At 38.6% G+C, this 20,067-nt stretch overlaps 1 protein-coding gene across 1 annotated transcript in view; it reads left to right on the top strand.

The window, feature by feature from the left end:
- The first annotated feature begins 15,746 nt into the window (after positions 1–15,746).
- TMPRSS12 (transmembrane serine protease 12) overlaps positions 15,747–20,067 on the top strand; it is a 29,942-nt gene continuing 25,621 nt past the window's right edge. Inside the window, 2 exon segments of the mRNA XM_017663683.2 lie at positions 15,747–15,966; positions 16,373–16,568. Of these exon segments, the coding sequence (XP_017519172.2) occupies positions 15,747–15,966; positions 16,373–16,568 (416 nt within the window).

Here is a 20,067-nt window from a genome sequence, read left to right as displayed (position 1 = left end):
CCAGGAAAGATGCTATAATTGATAAAAAGTGAGGGAAATTGGACTTGAGGGCTTAGTAGCTAATTAAAAGGAAAGGTCACGGGTTATACAAAATAATGTCAAAGTTTATAAAAATCTTACTGCAGTAATCATACATTTACTCTGCTATACAAAATAAGTTTTTCCTTTTGATACTGCTTGTTTTTACTATAAAATTTTCAAGATTGTACAATTCAGAAGCCTGCTCTAGAGAGACTTTGGCAGGAATCTTTGAGGGACAGTCATTTGGAGGGAGTTTTAGCCATGTAATGCTTTTTTAGAAAAGAGAGAGGTTCTGAAACTATAACATTTTACCAGTGTAAGTTTCTTTGCAGCAAATGGATAAGCACTAGAGACTAAGTCCTTGCTATTTCATGGTTGAGATGCATTTGCCCAAAATTGACAGGATATATGTAGTACAGTTCGCTGCCTTCAGTAAGTATATATAATAGTTTTTAACTGGTAAGTTATGTAAATACCAATTTACATTGCTAATAAATCCAGGTTACCTATTTACATAATCTACACAGTCATACTATTTCCTTAATAGTTTGACTATTAGGTAGATAGTCAAATAATAAGTAGATACTATTTATTGCTATGTATATGCACCAGAAACTATTAAGAGTAATTGCATTCATTTCACTCAGCAAATATCAATTGAAGGTCTTTTAATGCCAAGCATTCCTAGGAAAAAAGCAATGAACAAGGTAGTGTTACAGCTTTTGTGGCACTTAGATATTAATGTCATTCTGTGATACTTGTCAATCTTGTCTAAGATTATGAGTATTAATAACTAGGGGTCTGGGATTTTAACCCAATCTCTAATCATTCAATCTAAAATTGTAGTCTCTCCCCACCCCACAACACACCTTTATTAAATCGAGGGGGAGACTGTTTTGTGCTCTTCTGTATCCCCCCAGTTTAGGGCAGTGCTTACCTGGCGCCCTAGAGTGTGCCATGCTTGTCAAATGAATGAGGGTCTGGGATTCAAACTCACCAAGGCACAAAGAGTTGATACTTTGCCTAAGGTAACACTGTAAATAAAAAAACTAGGGTTCAGACCTAGGTCTGATCAACTCCGAAATCTGTGGCCTTAACCACCAGAATGTACCTTTCTTACCATGTGTTGAAGAGTCTGAAAAGCTTTATTCCCTCATCTTTATGCACCTGTATCGATTTTTAAATTATTTAGATGTGTCCACCAGGTGGCGACTTCCATTTTAAAATCAGTTTTACAACCTTTTAAAAATACACAGAAAACTCACATTAATCTATCAAATCCTTGTAACCTACCATCTAGAATTCAAAACTGTTAACTTTTTATCTTAAGATCATTTTCTGAAGAAAAATGCAGAAATATAAAAATTCAAAATACTAGGTTTTTAATATACCTCTCATAATTGACAGAAAAGGAAAATAATCAAGACAGATTTGAATGATTAAAAATCTTGACCTGATTTATTGAATTTCATCAACTGTAAGTTACCACTGATAAGGCACACTATTACCTTAAAAACCACTAAAAGAAAAAAACACTGCCAGGTAAACTATGACATCTCACTGATGGCCAGAGGCTTACTGATTTTACCGATGTTTGTGAAAAATGTGCATCTTATAACCAATGAAATTTGATGTACAATACAGACTTAGAAATAGTTCTTTTCAAACGAGTGTTTATAAAAACAGAACCATATACTGGGTAATAGATTAAGTCTCAACAAATTTTCAAAGGATTGGCTTCATACAGACTGTTGCATTGATCTCTGGGTGTCTGTCCTTTTCACCAATTCTACACTGTCTTGATTACTGTAGTTTTATACCTAAGTCTTGAAATCAGGTAGTATGAATTCTTCCAAGTGTAATTTTTTTGAGTTTTTCCCCCCAAATTGTTTTGGTTATTCTAGTTCCTTTGGCTTTCTATAAGGACTTTACAATCAGCTTGTCTTTATCTACCAAAAAAAAAAAAGATTCTGCTGAAATTTTGATTGGGGTTGTGTTATACCAACGTATAGATCAATTGGGGAAAAACTATCATCTTAACAGTAGTGAAGCTTCTAATCCATAAACACAATATATCTCATTTAGGTCTTTAAAAATTTTTTTCAGTGTTTTGTCATTTTCATAATAGTGACCACGCATGTGTGTTGTTAGAATTATACTTCATTACCACAGGCATACCTTGTTTTATTGCACTTTACTTTATTGCACTTTGCAGATCTTTTTTTTTTTATTGAAGTTTTGTGGCAACCCTGTGCTGAGCAAGGCTGTCAGCACCATTTTTCCAACAGCATTTCCTCATTTCATGTCTCCAACACATTTTGGTAATTTTCATATTTCAAGCTTTTTCATTATTATATTTGTACAGTGATCTGTGACAAGTGATTATGATTTGCTGAAAGCTCAGGAGGTGATTAGCATTTTTTAGCAAGATGTTATTTTTAAATGAAGTATGTACATTTTAAAAAGATGTTATTGCACTATATCTAATAGAATACAGGATAGTGTAAATACAGCTTCTCTATGCACTGGGAAACCAGAGAATTCATCTGACTCACTTTACTGTAACATGTGCTTTACTACAGTGGTCTGGAACCAGATCTACAATATCTCCGATGTATGTCAGTATTCCTTTTCCTTTTTTGTTACAACTATTTGAAATATTTAAACTTCAGTTTTCAGTTGTTTCGGGCTAGTAAATAGAAGGAGGCCTGTGTTCTGCAACCTTACTAAATTCACTTACTAATTCTAGGAGTTTTTGGTAGATTTTAGGGGGTTTCCTACTAGATAATGTCATTTTTGAATATAGGCAGTTTTATCTTTCTTTAAAATCTGTATGCCTTTACAATGACAATAAAAAGTCTAGAAGAGTTTCAAAAAAAAAACAAAACTCAACCTGTTGTTTTCCAGTGAATAATATATTGTTTTATATGTTTCTGAGGATACTAAATGTAGCTTGGGGAAATTATGAAGAGTTCTTCTAATATATTCTCTGAATTATTAAAAAAAAATCTGTATGCCTTTAATGTATCTTGCTCTATTGTACTGCCCATGCTTTCTACTATAATGTTAAACAGGATTGGTAAGAATGGGATTTCTTAATTTGTTCCCAATCTTAGAAATGACTCAGTCTTTCACCATTAAATATAATATCAGCTATAGGGTTTTTAAAATAGAAGTCCTTTCTCAGTTCATGAGATCTGTAGTGATGTCCTCTTCTATTCCTAGTTCCTGAGATTTTTTTTTTTAATCAAGGATAGATGCTGACTTATCAAATGCTTTTTCTACACCCATTGGTATTATCATATGGCTTTCTTCATTACTCTCTTTATATGATAGATTTTACTAATTGATTTTCTAATGTTGAACCAGTCTTGCATTCTCAGGATAACTACCATTTAGTCATGATGTATAATCTTTTTAATATAATTCTGGACTTATTTTGCTAATATTTTATTGAAGATTTTCCTGTCTCTGTTCATGAGGGATATTGGACTGCAGATGTTTTTGTTCTTGGATGTCTTCAGGTTTTGGGTTCAGGGTAATGCTAGCCTCTAATGAGTTGCTATTAAAGAATTTTAATTAATATTTTAAGTGAGATAATGGGGTTTCAATGTTTTAAAATGTTAATATTTTTTAAATAAATTAAAAAATAGATAAAATGATATAATTTTTGGTATTTACTTCAAAATAATTTTGATAATTGGGGAAAGTAGGTAGGGATATAAATATAGCAAGACTGGCCATGAAATGATAATTGTCAAAGCTATATAATGGGCACATGGATTTTATTATTCTTTTGTTGTATATATTTGACATTTTCAATACAAAAGGTTTAAAAACTAAATAAATGGCGCTAGAACTATTGGTTATTTACATAGGAAATTGAGTTCCTACATCACACCATACACACAATTCAATTCCAGGTGGATGAATTTGTCCACCTGGAATATACAAGTCAAAAACAATAAAACCTTTAAAAGATAATGTAAGAATTAGCTTTATGACTTCAACTTAGGGAAGGATTTTTAGACAAGTCACAAAGTACAAAGCAAAAGGAAACAGTGCTAGATTCAGTTATGTTAAAATTAAGAATTTCATCAGAAGATAAGCAGAAGAAAATAAATAATAAATTAGAGCAGAAATCAATAAAATTTTTAAAAAGGAAAATCAATGAATAAAGTAAGGAAACCAAAAGCTGGTTCTTTGAAAATATCAGTAAAATTGATAAGCCTTTAACATGTCTAAGAGAAAAAGAGAAGGCATAAATTAATTTTAGAACTGAAAGAGGGGACATCATTACAGATCTCAAAGGCATTAAAATAATAAAGGAACACTTTGAATATGCCAGCAAATTTAATAATTAGATAAAATGGACCAATTCCTTGAAAGATGGAATCTGACAAAACCCACACAAGAAAAACTACAATTTGAATAGGCCTATACCTGTTAAAGAAATTGAGTTAATAATGAGTAACATTCCAAAAGAGAAATCACCAGACCCAAATGGGTTCATTACAAGATTCTACCAAACCCTTAAGGAAGATATTACACCAGTTCTCCACAATCTCTTTCAAAAGGTATAAACAGAATATTTCCTGACCCATTCTATAAGGTTAGCATCCTAAAACCAAACCAGACAAAGATAGACAAGAAAACTACAGACCAATATCTCTCATGAACAGATGCAAAAATCCTCAATAATAAAATATTAACAAATCAAATCCAACAGTTATACAAAAAGAATTATACATTACCAAGTAAGAGTTATCGCAAGTATGCAAGGTACTTCAACATTCAAAAATCAATGCAACCCACCACAATGGGCTAAAGAAGAAAAGTCACACAATCCTATTGATACAGAAAAAGCATTTGAGAAAATCAAACACCCATGTATGATTTTTAAAAAACTGTCAGTAAAAAGGAATAAAGGGGAACTTCCACAATTAGATAAATATCTACAAATAAGCCTACAAGTAACATCACACTGGTGAGAAATTCAAAGCTTTTCCACTAAACTGAGGAATAAGACAAGGTTATCCCCTCTCACCACTGCTTTTCAACATTATGTTGTAAGTTCTAGCTAATGCAATAAGACAAGAAAAGGAAATAAAAGGTGTATACAGGTTGGAAAGGAAGAAATAAAATTATCTTTGTTCACAAATGACATGTTCATCTGTGTAGAAAAAACAAAAGATTGTAAAAGGGAATTCCTGAAACTCAGTAAGTGATTATAGTAGGGTTGAAAGATACAAGGTTAATAAAAGTCAATTACTTTCATATATACCAGCAATAAACAATTGGAATCTGAAATTAAAAAATACAAGACCATTATATATTAGCACCCCCCAAAAATGAAATACTTAGGTATGAATCTAACAAAATATGTATAAGATCTGTATGAGTAAAATGATAAAACTCTGATAAAGAAGTAAATAAAAGGAGAGGTATTCTATATTAATGGCTAGAAAGACAATATTGCCAAGATGGCAGTTCTTACCTACTTAATCTGCAGACTTAATGCAAGCACAAATAAAATCCCAGCAAAATACACTGTGGATATCAACAAACTTATTCTAAAGGTTAAAAAGAGAGGAAAAAGACTCAGAAGAGGCAATACAGTGTTGAAGGAGAGCAAAGTTGGAAGATTGACAGTACCCAACGTCAACAAATACTATAAAGCTACAGTAATGAAGACACGGTGGTAATGGCAAAAGAACAGATAAACAGGTCAATGGAACAGAACAGAGAACACAGATATAGACACATATACATAAATATAGCCAACTGATGTTCCACAAATGAGCAAAGGCAACAAAGTCTTTTCAACAAATGATGATGGAACAATTGTACATCCACATGAAAAAAAATGAATCTAGACACAGATTTTACATACCTCATAAAAATTAACTCAGACTGGATCACAGATCTAAATGTAAAACACAAAAGTATAAAACTTTACAAAATAATATAGGAGAAAGTCTAGATGACCTTGGTCTTGGCAATGACTTTATAGATGCAACCCTGAAATTATGATCCATAAAAGAATGAACTGGTAAGCCAGATTTCACCAAAATTAAAATTTTCTGCTCTGTGAAAGTCAATGTGAAGACAATGGAAAGACAAGTCACAGACTGGGAGAAAATATTTGCCAAAGACATCTGATAAAGAACTGTTAACCAAAATACACAAAGAACTCTTAAAACTCAATAATAAAAACACAAATAACCTGATTCAAAAAATGACCCAAAGACCTTAAAAGAGATCTCACATACATAAATGGAAAAAAAAAAAAACCATGAAAAGATGCTCCATATCACATGTCATCAGAGAAATTCAAATCAAAATGAGATACCACTGTACACCTATTAGAATGGCCAAAATCCAGAACGATAACACCAAATACTAGCAAGGACGTGCTACAACAGAAATTCTTATTTATTGCTAGGAGAAATGCAAAAAAAAAAAAGGCAGTACAGCCAGTTTGGAAAACAGCTTGGCAGTTTCGTACAAAACTAAATGTACTCTTATCACAAGATCCAGCAACTGCACAACTTTGGGTATTTTTCCAAAGGAGTTGAAAACATTCACACAAAAGGCTGCATGCAGATGTTTACAGCAGCTTTATTCATGATTGACAAAACTTGGAAGTCACCAAGATGTCCTCAAACAGGTATAATGGATAAATAAACAGTGGTACATCCAGACAATGGAATAGTGAGCACTAAAAAGAAGCTATCAAGCCATGAAAAGATGTGCAAGAACGTTAAATGCATTATTATTAAGTGAAAGAAGTCAATCTGAAAGAGTACATAACTGTATGATACAGTCATGACATTCTAGAAAAGGCAAAACTATGGAGACAGTAAAAATCTCGGTGGCTGCCAGTTAAGGACATGAATACAACAAAGATAGATAAATTACCCAAATGGGTACTTAATATAATTAATGAATGTCCCCTAAATATATGAAAATATATTTCATAAAATATTCCTTAAAAATATGAGAGACAAATATACAAACTCATTCAAAATTAGGAAAATGCAGATTGAAACCATGATTTCTCAATGCATACCCACAAGACTGGCAAAAAATTAAGCATTGGTGATAATATGAACAATGGACCAATGCTGCTCATTAGAGCATATTGATAAGACATTTCAGAAAACAATTTGGCATATAATAAGGCAATGGTATAAATCCTCTGTGAGCCAGCAATCCCAACCTGGTATATAATCCAGAGAAACTCACGCTTATATGCATAATACTTGTTAGCAAAAATCCGGAAAGAATTCAAATGTCCATCAATAATAGATTCCAATGTTGATAAATACATAGTCACACAGTGTGTAAGTAAAAATGCATGAATTACAGATATAGATAACTACATGAATGAAAATCAAGAACCTAATACTGGATTGAACAAAGCTAGCTGCAAAACAGGATCTGGGAGGAAAGAGGCAGAGGAAGATCCTGAACTTGCCATCTCCCACAGCCCCACCAATTCTACAGCTACATATGGACTACTTCCCCGTGAAACAGATCTAAAAACTTGATGAACTGCTCTCCACAACAAAGGATGAAAGAACCACTGAGACAGTAGAAGAGACAGAGACATGATCTCTCAAAAAGACAGCTTTGTACTGTCTTCATAGTTTTTCCCTTTCTAGGGGATATAATACACTGGGCTCTCACCAGACAGGCACTTCTCCCTGAGGGGCAAGGGGCTGCTGCACTGTATCAGGCACCCCAGCCCCTAGGATCTGCGCCAGAGAGATGAGCCCCCAGAACGTCTGAATTGGAAAGCCCACAGGGCTGATATCTGCGGGTCCCAAATGCCATAGGAACCTGAGAGTCCCCTCTTGGAGGGCTGGTGTGCAGTCTTGCTTGGAGACCAACTGAAATACAGCAGTTTGAACAAAGCCTAGCATGCCCCACAAACAGAAGGAATGGCACCGGCACGGAGGTCCTCCCTGAGGAGGAAGGGTTTCAAGCCCCACTCTGGGCAACACCCACCCTGGGGATCTACAGCAGGAAGACAAACCCCTGAAACATCTGGTTTAGAAAACCAGCAGAGCCTAACACAGGGAACTTTGAAAAATAGCTGGGCTTACTTCTGGAAGAACCAGAGTTACAGGAAACCAAGGGCCCTTTGCTTATAAAGAGCCCGCACACAGTTTCACTGATTCTGAGACCAAGCACAGAGGTGGCAGTTTCAAAAGTGCCTGGGCCATACTTGGGTAAGATTTACTAAGTTTAGAGTGTGAGCTAGAGGGACAGGGATCTGTGAGAGCCTTCTCAGGGAACAGAAGTGCTGATGGACACCATTTCTTTTGCCCTCGTCCAGCCTAGCTGGCCCAACACTGACAGGTATCTGTTCTGACACCTTCCAGCTACACTGCTAGCACCACTTGCCCTACGTTGTATTCCAGTATGGACATTCCCAGCCCAACCCACCTGCCCCAGCAACATCTGCAAATGATATATCGAAGAAGGGGTTAATATCCACTACAAAAAAAGCAAAGAATCCAATTTAAAAATGGGCAGAGGACCTGAATAGACACTTCTCCAAAGAAGACATACAGATAGCCAACAGACATGTGAAAAGATGCTCAACATCACTAATCAGCAGGAAACTGCAAATCAAAACCCCAATAAGGTAGCACCTCACCTGTCAGAATGGCTAATATCAGACAAGGAGTAACAAGTGTTCGTGAGTATATGGAGAGAAGAGAGCCCTTGTGCAGTTGGTGGGAATGTAAATTGGGGCAGCCACAGTGGAAAACAGTGTGGGGTTCCCCAAAAAACTACCATATGATCCAGCAATCCCACTCTGGGTATTTTCTGAAGAAAATAACACCACCAATTCAAAAAGATATATGCACCCCTATCTAATGTTCACTGCAGTATTACTCAGAATAGCCAAGATACAGACGCAACTGAAGTACCCACTGACAGATAAACATGTGGTATATATATATAATGGAGCATTACTCAGCCATAAAAGAGAATGAAATTTTGCCATTTTAGCCAACATAGGTGGACCTAGAGAATATTATGCTAAGTTAAATATGTCAGACAGAGAAAGGCAAATACCATATGATTTCACTTACATGTGGAATCTAAAAAGCAAAACAATTGAACAAACAAAACAGAAAGACTCAGAAATACACAGAACAAGCTAGTGGTTAACAGAGGGAAGGGGATTGGGAGGATGGGTAAAATAAGTGAAGAGGATCAAGAGGTACAAATTTCCAGTTACGAAATAAATAGGTCATGGGAATACAAAGTACAGTATGGGGAATATAGTCAATAATATTGTAATAACTTTGTATGTTGACATACAATTTAAGTTTAACTTTCAGTTGAATAAAAGTTCAGTTCCTCAAACAACCTAAGACAGGCACAGTCGCAGGGGGGCCATCAGGTGAGAAATTGGGGATCAACAGTGGTGAGGCTTAGAACCTCACCCCCACTGTTTTGAGAGAAATCTTCTGCATCTGTGGATGTTTTAATGCCCTTGTCTAGCTTGGATTAACACATAGTCTACAGGCACACACCTTATCATCTACAATTGCTCTCTTACAACACTAAACTATGTTTTCTACCTTTATCTTGCATCTACCTAGCACTTCAGCATTTTATTAAAAATAATAATAATAATAATAAAGGGAGAAATGTGGGATCCACATATAAATCAAGTATAAAAATCAAACGAATATTCATATTTGACCTGATTGTTTATAATTCATAATGCGTGATCAAAACCGAAAGTTTCTGTGATGAATGCCCTTGTACTGTTCACCACGTAAGAACTTTTCCACTATGTAAGAATTCGTTCACCATGTAAGAACTTGTTCGTTATGCTTCAGAAGATTGGAGACTGATGAGAATTAGGCTTGAGATGGATTATGATTGTGCACTGAGCACTGACCCCCCTATACAGAATTTTATTGTTGTTAACAACCATTTGATCAATAAATATGAGAGATGCCCTCTCAAAAAAAAAAAAAAAAGGTTCAGTTCCTCAGTAACGTTAGCCATATTTTCAGTGTCTAACAACCACATGTAGCTTGTATGTCATTGTATGTATGTCAACTATACTTCAATTTTAAAAAATCCAAAACAAACATAAAGCTAGCTGCAAAAGAAAATTCATTGTGTGATTCAACTTATTTAAAGTTCAAAAACATGCAAAACTGAATAATGTTTGGATCTGTCCAATAGAACTCTCTGCAATGATGCAAATATTCTATAACTTTGCTGTCCAGTGTGATCATCACAAGCTACACGTGGCTGTTGGACACTTAAAATATGGCTAACTTTACTGAGGAACTGAACTTTTATTCAACTGAAAGTTAAACTTAAATTGTCACCCATGGCTAGTTGCTACCATATTGTACAGCCAGGTTTATAAAGAGAATCAATTAAATAACAAATATGAAATGCAAAATATTGTTTACTTCTAAGGGAAAGTGAAAGGGACAGATTCAGGGAGGGGTGCGAAGAGGATTTCAAATGCAACAATAATGTTCTTTTTCTTAAATGGGTATCCTTGTATTTTCATTCTTTAAATCCTACACAAACTGCACTGTAACTATTCTTTCATGTGGATGAAACATTTGACAAAACAGAAACAGTGAATGAGGTGATTGGAATGTGGATATTTACATTGTTATTATTGTTTAAAAGTCTACATAATGAAAACAATTATTTAAGGGTTCATAGCGCTAACTTAGACGTATCCCAAGTGGAGCAGGGAACAAATAGGAAGAATAAAACCACTCCCAACTCCAGACCCTGTCAACCCTGCCCCTCCATGGGTGCCCCTGGCCACCCCAGACCCCAGCATAATGCCCCCATTCTCCTTCAAGGGTAGGAGAAACAAGATGTATTCTCTGCTGCTGCAACTTAGTGGCTTAAAAAAAAAAGTGTTATCTCACAGTTTCTGTGGGTCAGGAATCTTGAGTGTAATTTAGCAGGGTACCTTTGGGTTAAGGTCTCTCAGGAGGTTGTGGTTAGGGTGTTAGCCAGAACTGTGGTCTCATCTGAAGAACTGTCCACAGGAAGATCTGTTGCCCGGTTTGCTCATGTGATGTGGTATGACTGGATTCTTCACGGGCCAATAGACTGAGGACTTCAGGTCCTCACCGCCTGCTGCTAGAGGCCACTCCATAGGGACACAGAGCTGCTCACAATGTGGCAGCCAGCTTCCCTTCTGTAGCAAGAGAGCTCGAGAAAAAGTCAAGGCAGAAGTTACAATCTTTTTATAACCTAATCATGGAAGTGACAGCCCATCACCTCTGTCACTTTCTATTTGCTAGAAGTGTGTCACTAAATCCAACCCATGCTAAAGGGGAGGGGACTCGACAAAGGTTCATACCTTACTGGGAGACAGGGCTAATTAGAGGCCATTTCAGAGACTGCCTACCACACCAGAGGATATTTGTCTGCTGGTGGGAATGATCCCACAAAGAAAGGAAGTGACAGTGCAGGAGAGAAGAGTGAAGACCTAGAAAAAGCAGAGGAAAGCCAACCATTGAAGCTTTGTGTTTACTGACCCACTGCATTTTTCATTGTCCTTGTGACTTGGGTGTATGCACTTGTTTTTCAACAGGTGTATAAAAGAAATCTGTTAAATCTACTGTCTGTCGCAGCAAGACCTGTCATCTTGGTCAGTTTACAAAGCCAATCTGATCACATCCTAACACACAGAAACACCCCCAAACTATTCTACCCCCCACCACCCCTTTTAAGTATCATCTTCCACTAAACTATTCGGGGAACAGGGACTTTGTTTCTTGTCTGCCCCTGGGTCATGTCATGCTGAAACTTATTTCTCTAATATCACCTGCCTCCCACCCACTGATTTCAGCTCAGCCCTGAGCTTCTGTTCCCTTTCCCACCGGTACCACCTGTAAGCCCCAATTAATAGCCTCCTTCGATTTAATGCTGCTTACCACGACAACCTCAGAGGGACGGCAGGAGCAGGGCGGCTGTCCTTCAACTGGCCCCTACTTTAATCCTCTACCATGTGACCAGGCTACTACAGCCCACACTGTCCCCTTGTTACTAAAGGCATGGGGTTAACAGAGGCAAGCTTCAGCACAGCTCAAGAGAGCAAGGATGAAACAATTTAAATGGAACAGTAGACATCATTGTTCCTTAAAAACCCAGGGTCGACCCGGCTCACTGACACTCACAGACATCTCTGAGGCTCAGGCCTGGTCGGTCGTATGCCATCTTGTTGGGCTGCCTGCTTCTTTCCTTCCTCCTTCTCTCCCAGCTTCCTTTGCATACTGACAAATTTATCTTCACTATGCTGAGCAATCAGTGCCCTTCACCAGATGTATGAAGCGGGCTCCACAAGAGCCATCTTAAATGGCTCATCTAAAGGGAAGAGCCATATATGTTGACTCTGAACTCAAAGCAGATTCAAGTCAAATACAAAACCAGGAAAAAGGCTTCAATTTAGCTTTTTCTCTTCCATATTTTGATAAAAAATTTTAAGGCATGGTTTCTCTCTTCAGTCTCCATAAGATAACAGAAAAGAGTAAAAATAAAATTATATACACACATTGATTATTATTGTGCTAGGTAATTTTATGTGTCAACTTAACTGGGCTAAGGCTGGTAACATATTCTTTCTAGGTGTGCCTGTGAGGGTGTTTTTGGGAGAGATTAGCTTTTGAACTGGTAGACTGAATAAAGATCCACCCTCCCCAACGTGGGCAGGTATCATCGAATCCAATCCCCTAAAGGCCCAAATAGAACAAAAAAGAAGAAGAAGAGCAAATTCTCCCTCTTTCTTCTTGAGCTGGGACGGCCATCTCTCCTTCCCTCACACATCAGAGCTCCTGGTTCTTGAGCCTTTGGGTTGGACTGAATTACAGCACTGGTTTTTCTAGGTCTCCAGTTTATGACACATTGTTGTGCCCAAAGCTGCGAATCCCAGAAGACCACCAAGGAGCCAACACCCATGCAAAAGCAAAGAGCCTGTATTCGAGCTAGTTCGAGCTCAATCTTTCATCTACACCAACGCAGTGGCAAGACGCCAGAGAAAGAGAGCGAGTTTCAATACCACAAAGGTTTTATGGGGTTCTAGGGCAGTTGGTGGGGTGATAGGTCATGGCTCTGGCTGATTGGCTGGATCTAGGGGTGGTTGGTGGGGTGATAGGTCGTGGCTCTGGTCAATTGGCAGAATCTAAGGGTGGTGGGTGAGCTCTGCTGAATGGAGAGGAGAGAGACCAAGCTCCGATTGGGTGAAATAGGATCCAGGTCCTGATTGGCTGAGGTAGGATCCGGGTCCCAATTGGCTGAAATAGAATCTGGGAGCTCGCCCTTTCAACATCCTGGGACTTCTCAGCCCCCACTGCATAAGCTAATTCCCATAATCTCCCTTTCGATACCTCTATATATGTAACTGGTTTTGTTTCTCTAGAGAAACAAGCATGGATACATACCCACACCTCTGTCTTTGCCCAGCCTGTCCTCACTACATCTTCTTCCACTTCATGAGCTTCAGTTTAGGCCACGTTCACATTCCTCTCCTGCAAGTTGCCTTCCCAGACTGTAAGGCAAGAAAATAGATATGAGCGGAGTAGAAAGAGAATAGGCCAGTAGAGCCCACTAGAAAGGACTCAGTTAACCAGTTAAAACTAGAAAGCGAGAAAAGACTCAGAGTTAATCAGTTAATCAGTCAAGGCTCAAAAGGTCAGGAGCAACTTGGCCTTAAATGTTTGAATATTCCCCAGATAAAGAGAAGTATCTCAGTATAACCCATGTCTTCATTGTACCAATTAGATCATGCCATTGTAAAATTTACTTCAGCCTGCTAAAAGGCCCAGCTATAAACACCATATTAAAGATAGGAAGATTTTACTTTAAAGTCAAAATTGCATTTTAAAAAATCCACCAAGTTAAGAAGATTCTTAACATACTGTTTAGCAAACACAATAACTCGGCCCACCCTGGGGGCAGGGCAGGTTGTCTTAATTGATAAGCCCTCAGACCAGGAAGCTGCTATTCTGGGAAGAAATCAGCAGTAAATTTCTTATGTTAATTTTGCAGAATTACCTGGAGAACTAATAAGAAAAGAAACTTAATGACTCATCTAGGATGAACATTCTGGGAGCACTTAACAAGTCCACACCCATAGTCCTTTGAAAATCCTCAACCACCTATAAATCCCCAGACCCTAAAATTTAGGGGCAGGCGCCTCTTCTCTGAGGTAGCCTACACTCCCCTTTCTTTGAGTGTGCACTTTTTTGCTTTAAATAAACCTCTCACTGCTCAATTTATAACGTTTTGTCTCTGCGCTTCTCCCATGGTGTCTTCTTTGTTACTCTGCTTTTTCATTCTAATCCCCTGGATTTCAGTTCAAACCTTCACTCTCTCTGCCCTATTTCAGATAAATTGGGAGGGGCTACTGAGAGCTCAGATCTGGGCTTGCAAATTACCGTCTCCTGGGTGACCCAGACAGAACTGTAGTTTAAGGCCATACTCTTTAGTAGCCTGCCTGAAAGTCTCCTTTCTTTGCCTCTAGGGAGTTCGCAGAACATAATCTCACTCCATCCAGTGCTCTGTGGCTCCCCCAAATCTTCGGGTGGCAGGGACTCAGTTCCCACGCCATGCAGATCCAAGCAGACACTGAACCCCAGGTGACATTGGCTTTAGAAGTTGGTGTGGGATGTGCCCCATGCTAAGTAGCAGTTCAATGAACTTCCTTTATCATTCTGTTCTGTCATTCCCTGGCACTCTTACTTTAATAAATTCTTTCCTCACCTTGTACTCTGACTTCCCTGCGTCTCTGTACCGACTTGCCCCCAACAAGACCGCCACAGCTCACACCAATATCTTATGTCTGAATTAACATTAGGCTTGAGGGTCACCATTTATTTCTTTGCTCCCCACGTGAATTAGTCCTGATTTTCTCCACTGGCCAACTTGTTAAGTTCTCTGGGTCAGAGGACCAGGTCTTAACACACCTCCAGTGATGTGGTACTTATTTCGGGTGTTTGGTACATAGTGTGAGGTTAATACCTATGTGTGTTTGGTGGATTAACTGGAGCCATTTATCTGTGCCCTCTCCCCTCACAGTTTTGAATGCCAGGGGGCACTTCAGGGGTTCTGACAAGGGCAAAGAATAATGCATCTCTCAGGCTGGGGGATGAAGAGAAAAAAAGAGAGGGAGGGAGAGGGTGTATGCGCAAGTGCGTTTGTGGGTGGTGGTGGTGCAATCACCATCAGTCAGGCTTTGTCCTTAACTTTGCATGTCTTTAAATTTGATTTTATCAGCTTATCCTGAAGTGATTGGTTGAAGGCAAGCTACTACAAACCAACTGATAATGAGATCAATCTGTGTGTGTATAATGGCTATATGGTCTCGAATCCAAGCCTCCGTCGAAGGCCCTACAAATCTGAGTTAGCGGCCCCCAGGTTCCAGCACCGCCCGCCCCTGCCGGCCTGTGCAAGCGCACAGCTCTGACCGGCGAGGCGAGGCGAGGCGGCCGAGCGCCAGGCGCTTCCCGTATTGCTGCCCGGTAAGCGGACGCCCGCTGGTTTACCCCCGGAGGCCAGGGTCATCCGGGCACCCGCCCGCCTCACAGGCCGCCGGCGCCCGCTCGCCCCTCGCCTGCTTTGCGAGCAGCCCTCGCGCCTCTCCGCCTCACACACCGCGGCGCGGGCGGGGTGTGCTGGCAGCCATTTTGCGCCCCCGGAGTTCCGACATGGGGCCGGGGCTCCTGAGCGCGGCGCTGTTTGTGGGCAACGCTCTCCTGTTCGCAGACCACTCGCGCTCCGAGAGGAGCAGGCGCGGCCCCTCCTGGGACCCGGCCGGCGGCCATGCGGTGGAGGCTCGGGCAGAAGGGCCGCCAGGTCCTGGCGAAGGAAAGGTTGGATGCAAAGGGCAGTATCTTCGGACGGTCCCCCTTGGCCTTTTCCCCACTTGTAGGGCTGGGACGTGGGTCCCTTCTTTTCTGTTCCGACTGTCTTAAAAATTTATAGACCTAAGCAGTCCAATTATGAGGAGACTGTAGTAGTAGAAGTAGCGGTAATGGTAAAGATGCCGTTCACTTATGTGGGGCATCTGTATATACTCCTCAAAGCATTCTGCGGTTTGTTATTCCCATTTTACAGATTAATGATTCATTGGAATTCAGAGTTGAAAGGGCTATTAGGTGACTTCATACTACAGTTGAGAAAGACTAACCCAACAAGTTAAACAGGAAGTATTAGAACTTGTAGCTCTGGATTCATCAGTTTTTTAAATAGGAGTTTCAAAGATTAATGTGTTAAGATTAGAAATTAATATTATTAGGTGTTCAGCCAAATAATATATCATTTTTATTTTTAGATTGTGGAAAAGCACCACTTGCGGATGTGCTGAAAGGGCCTCGCATTACAGGGGGCACGGTAGCTCAAAGTGGCGCCTGGCCGTGGGTAGTTAGCCTGCAAATTCAGCCTGGTAAAATTTCTACTCATGTCTGTGGGGGAAGCTTAGTGAAAAATAAGTGGATCCTCACAGCCGCCCACTGCACTAAGGATTTTAGGTATGTATACAAAACACACCTCCTGTTTATCCTCAGGGGATATCTTGAAATGTAGAGAATCATTTGACTCCAGCCCTATTCAGTTAAGCTGTATGTTTGCAAGTAGCCATAATGTCTTATACACAGTACCCTGAATATTTGTTGAAATAAATCCTTTAAATCAGAGGTCAACAAACCTTTTCTGTAAAGAAATGTTTAAGGCTTTGCAGCCCATACGGTCTCTGTCACAACTACTCAAGTCTGCCTCTGTAGAACCAAATCAGCTGTAGACAAAACAATTGAATAAGTTCACTGTGACCCTATAAAACCATTTATGAATATTGGAATTTGAACAAAATATTATTTTGTTATTTGGTTTTTTTCCTAATCATTTATAAGTGTAAAAATCATTCTTTGTTCATGAGCAATATAAAAAGGAGACAGGCCAGATTTTTGGACTGTGGGTTGGAGTTTCTTAGGCCTTTCTTTAAATAATGAAGCTTTTAAAATTATATTGTAATCAGGTGTTTGTCTTTCTCACCATTAGATCATGAGTTCTTTGAAGACAAGGACTGCATGTTTTATTTTATATTCCTGGTACAAGTATAGGACTTGGCATACTTTATAGGAGACATGGTAAATGTTTATTGAGTTTATGGATGATGTCAGTCTTGGAGAAGTAGGATTTATCAGTTAGAATAAAACTTTACAACCCTCCTAACCTATTTAATATGAAGCTCTATAATAAATCCTTTAGGAAACCATGGAACCTGTCATACGGTCTCTGTTTAGTCTTTAATTTTTAAGAGACTAGCTGTCTTAGAAAAGTCTTTAGGAAGAACTAACAAGAATTTCAAAATCCAATCAAGGTAAAGTGGCCTAATGGAGTACCTAAAGTTTTCCATTTATATACTACATTTTAAAAACATTTTGGTACTATGAATTGGCCTTTTGAGGACTAGGGATTAGAAAAATGGGAAGATACTAAGGTATAAACCAAGGGTTTATACCAAGAAAGAGGTCAATTCTGTTCTTTCAGGTGTGGGTGTTCAACAACTACTTTCTAACATGCTATCTTTAAAAACTGCTTTTCAACAGCTTTCAAACCTTAAACCAAGGGAGGAAAGACCTACTTGGTATGAAGAGTCTTGGAAAAGGTCCTCTTGCCTACTAAGTCCTGACATTGTACCTTTACTGGTCTATTCCTTTGACACAGTAGGGAGAACAAGGAGTTTGAAGTAGACCTGTATCTTAGTCCTCCCCTGACACTTTGTGGTGCAGTGGTGTTAAGACTCAAAAACCTGCTTATTTGTATGACCTTGGTCAAATAATATAGGTTCACTATGTTGTCAGAGAATCGTAGAATCAAAGAGGCATTTTAAAGGTCTAGTTCAATCCTCTGTCCTGTATATGAAAACTAACTACAATATTAAAATAATGTATTCTCTAGTCAGAAATAATTATTGCTTCAATGTACTGAGGCAGGCATTCTTTCATACGTAATTTCCACTAATCTTCACAACTGCTCTTTAGGGAGACCTGAGACTTTAGCATTCTTAAGTATTTGCTCATGGTTCCATGCTGGAAAGCAACAAAATCAGGAATCAAATCCAGGTTTGTCAGACTGAAACCCACCCACATAACCATAATTGTATCATATGGTTCTGTACTTGAAATACCTCTTGTGAGGTTGAATTGTCTTAGGAAGAATCTCATTTCCATTTCAGACAGCCTTAATTCTTAAGTAAGTTTTTCCTTATGTTGTATTGTCTTGGTTTTTGTTCTGCCTTCTGAAGCCATGTATATAAAAACCTGATTCTTCTTCCAAGCATTTGAATATAATGTCCATATTCCACTTAACAGTTCTCAAGACTAAATCTTATTGATGTTTTTACCCCTTTACTCAACAAGTATTTAGTGAATGTATGTAATACACTAGAACAGGACTCCGTGCTGAGGAAGTAGATATTACTGAGGCACAGTCTCTATGAGTTTCAGGAGTTTCCTCCTGTCTCAGAGGACTGTCACTTTCTATTCCTGTTCCCTTCCTTGCACATCAATTATTCCTTATTCCCTTTTATAACAACCATTTATCAAAGACTTGCTCTAAGATTAGGTTTTGTCTAAGGATGTTACATATAATTCTAAATTTAAAAAGCCCTTCTCAGTGGTACCCCTCTGCAAAGCTATTACAATCTCCATTTTACACTTGAGGAATCCAAAGACCAGACAGATTTGCTAACTTGCCAAAGATCGCATTGCTCTTAAGAGGCAGCCCACTGATTTAAGCCTAGGTCTCAAACCTATGCTGCCTCAATGTCTCTGCTATTTTTCAATCTGTTCGTTTCTTCCCTATATACTTCAATCATATTTAGATCACCTCATCATTATTTAACAAACAAACTTTACCTGTTCTTGTTCTTCCCTTTACTGGGAGACTCCTTGAAAGTGATACTTCCTTTTTGCTCATTGACTCAGAAAATCCCAATTGCAATCTGATTTTTGTGGCCAAAATATACTATTAAAGATCCACATCCGTGCCAAAGTCAATGACCTCTCTCCATCCCCGTCCTGTTTGATCTCTAGAACACTTGCCAAAGTTGACTGCTGCTCTCCTTGAAATTATCTTTTGTTGATTTCTAAGATACCACGTTCTGTCTCTTTTTATCTTTTCTCCTCCTCCTTAATAAGCCTTTGTCATCTTTTAAATGGCAATATTTTCTACACTTCTACTTTCTATCCTCTTGGCCTTATCATCTGTGCTCTTTTCTAGAGATGTCTCATCTACTTCTGTTTCAGCAGTTTGTGTGCTGGCAACTCCAAAGTCTCTCCAGCTGAGTCATATTTCCAGCTCCCAACTATACATATATATTGGAGTCACATTCTCAACAAGTCCAAAAATGAATTTTTAAAAATCTTTCCTTTAATCCTATTCCTTCTCTATTTTCTCATAATAACATCACCAATAGCTCTATTACCCAGAAGGCTAGCTGACTCTCTGTAGTATCTCTGAAACCTGTTTTTTCTGTCCCCAATACCCCCCACTGATCAGAAGTAAATTCAGAGTATCAGTCCCCATATCCCTAGCTCATCACTTACACTGCTCCTATAACTATGTGAATGAGTGAAGTGGTATCTTGCTTTGGTTTTGATTCACGTTTCCCTAATGATTAGTGATGTTGAGCATCTTTCCATGTGCTTTTTGGCCATTTGTATATCTTTTTTGGGGAAATGTCTATTCAAGTCCTTTGCCCATTTTTGAAGTGGGCTGTCAATTTTTTTGTTGAGTTGTAGGGGTTCTTTATATAATATATTCAGGATATTAAACCTTTATCAAATATAATTTGCAAATACACTCTCCTATAGGTTGTTTTTTCACTCTTTTGAGTGTCCTTTGATGCACAAAAGTCTTTAGTTTCAGTGAAGTCAAATTTATCTATTTTTTCTTTTGTTGGCTGTGATTTTCACGTCGTACCCAAGAAATTATTGCCAAATCCAATATCACGAAGGGTTTCCCCTG

Source organism: Manis javanica, chromosome 10 (genome assembly GCF_040802235.1).
Source record: "Manis javanica isolate MJ-LG chromosome 10, MJ_LKY, whole genome shotgun sequence".
Taxonomy (NCBI): domain Eukaryota; kingdom Metazoa; phylum Chordata; class Mammalia; order Pholidota; family Manidae; genus Manis; species Manis javanica.
Note: the sequence above shows the minus strand (reverse complement) of the source record. Positions and strands in the feature narration are given on the sequence as shown.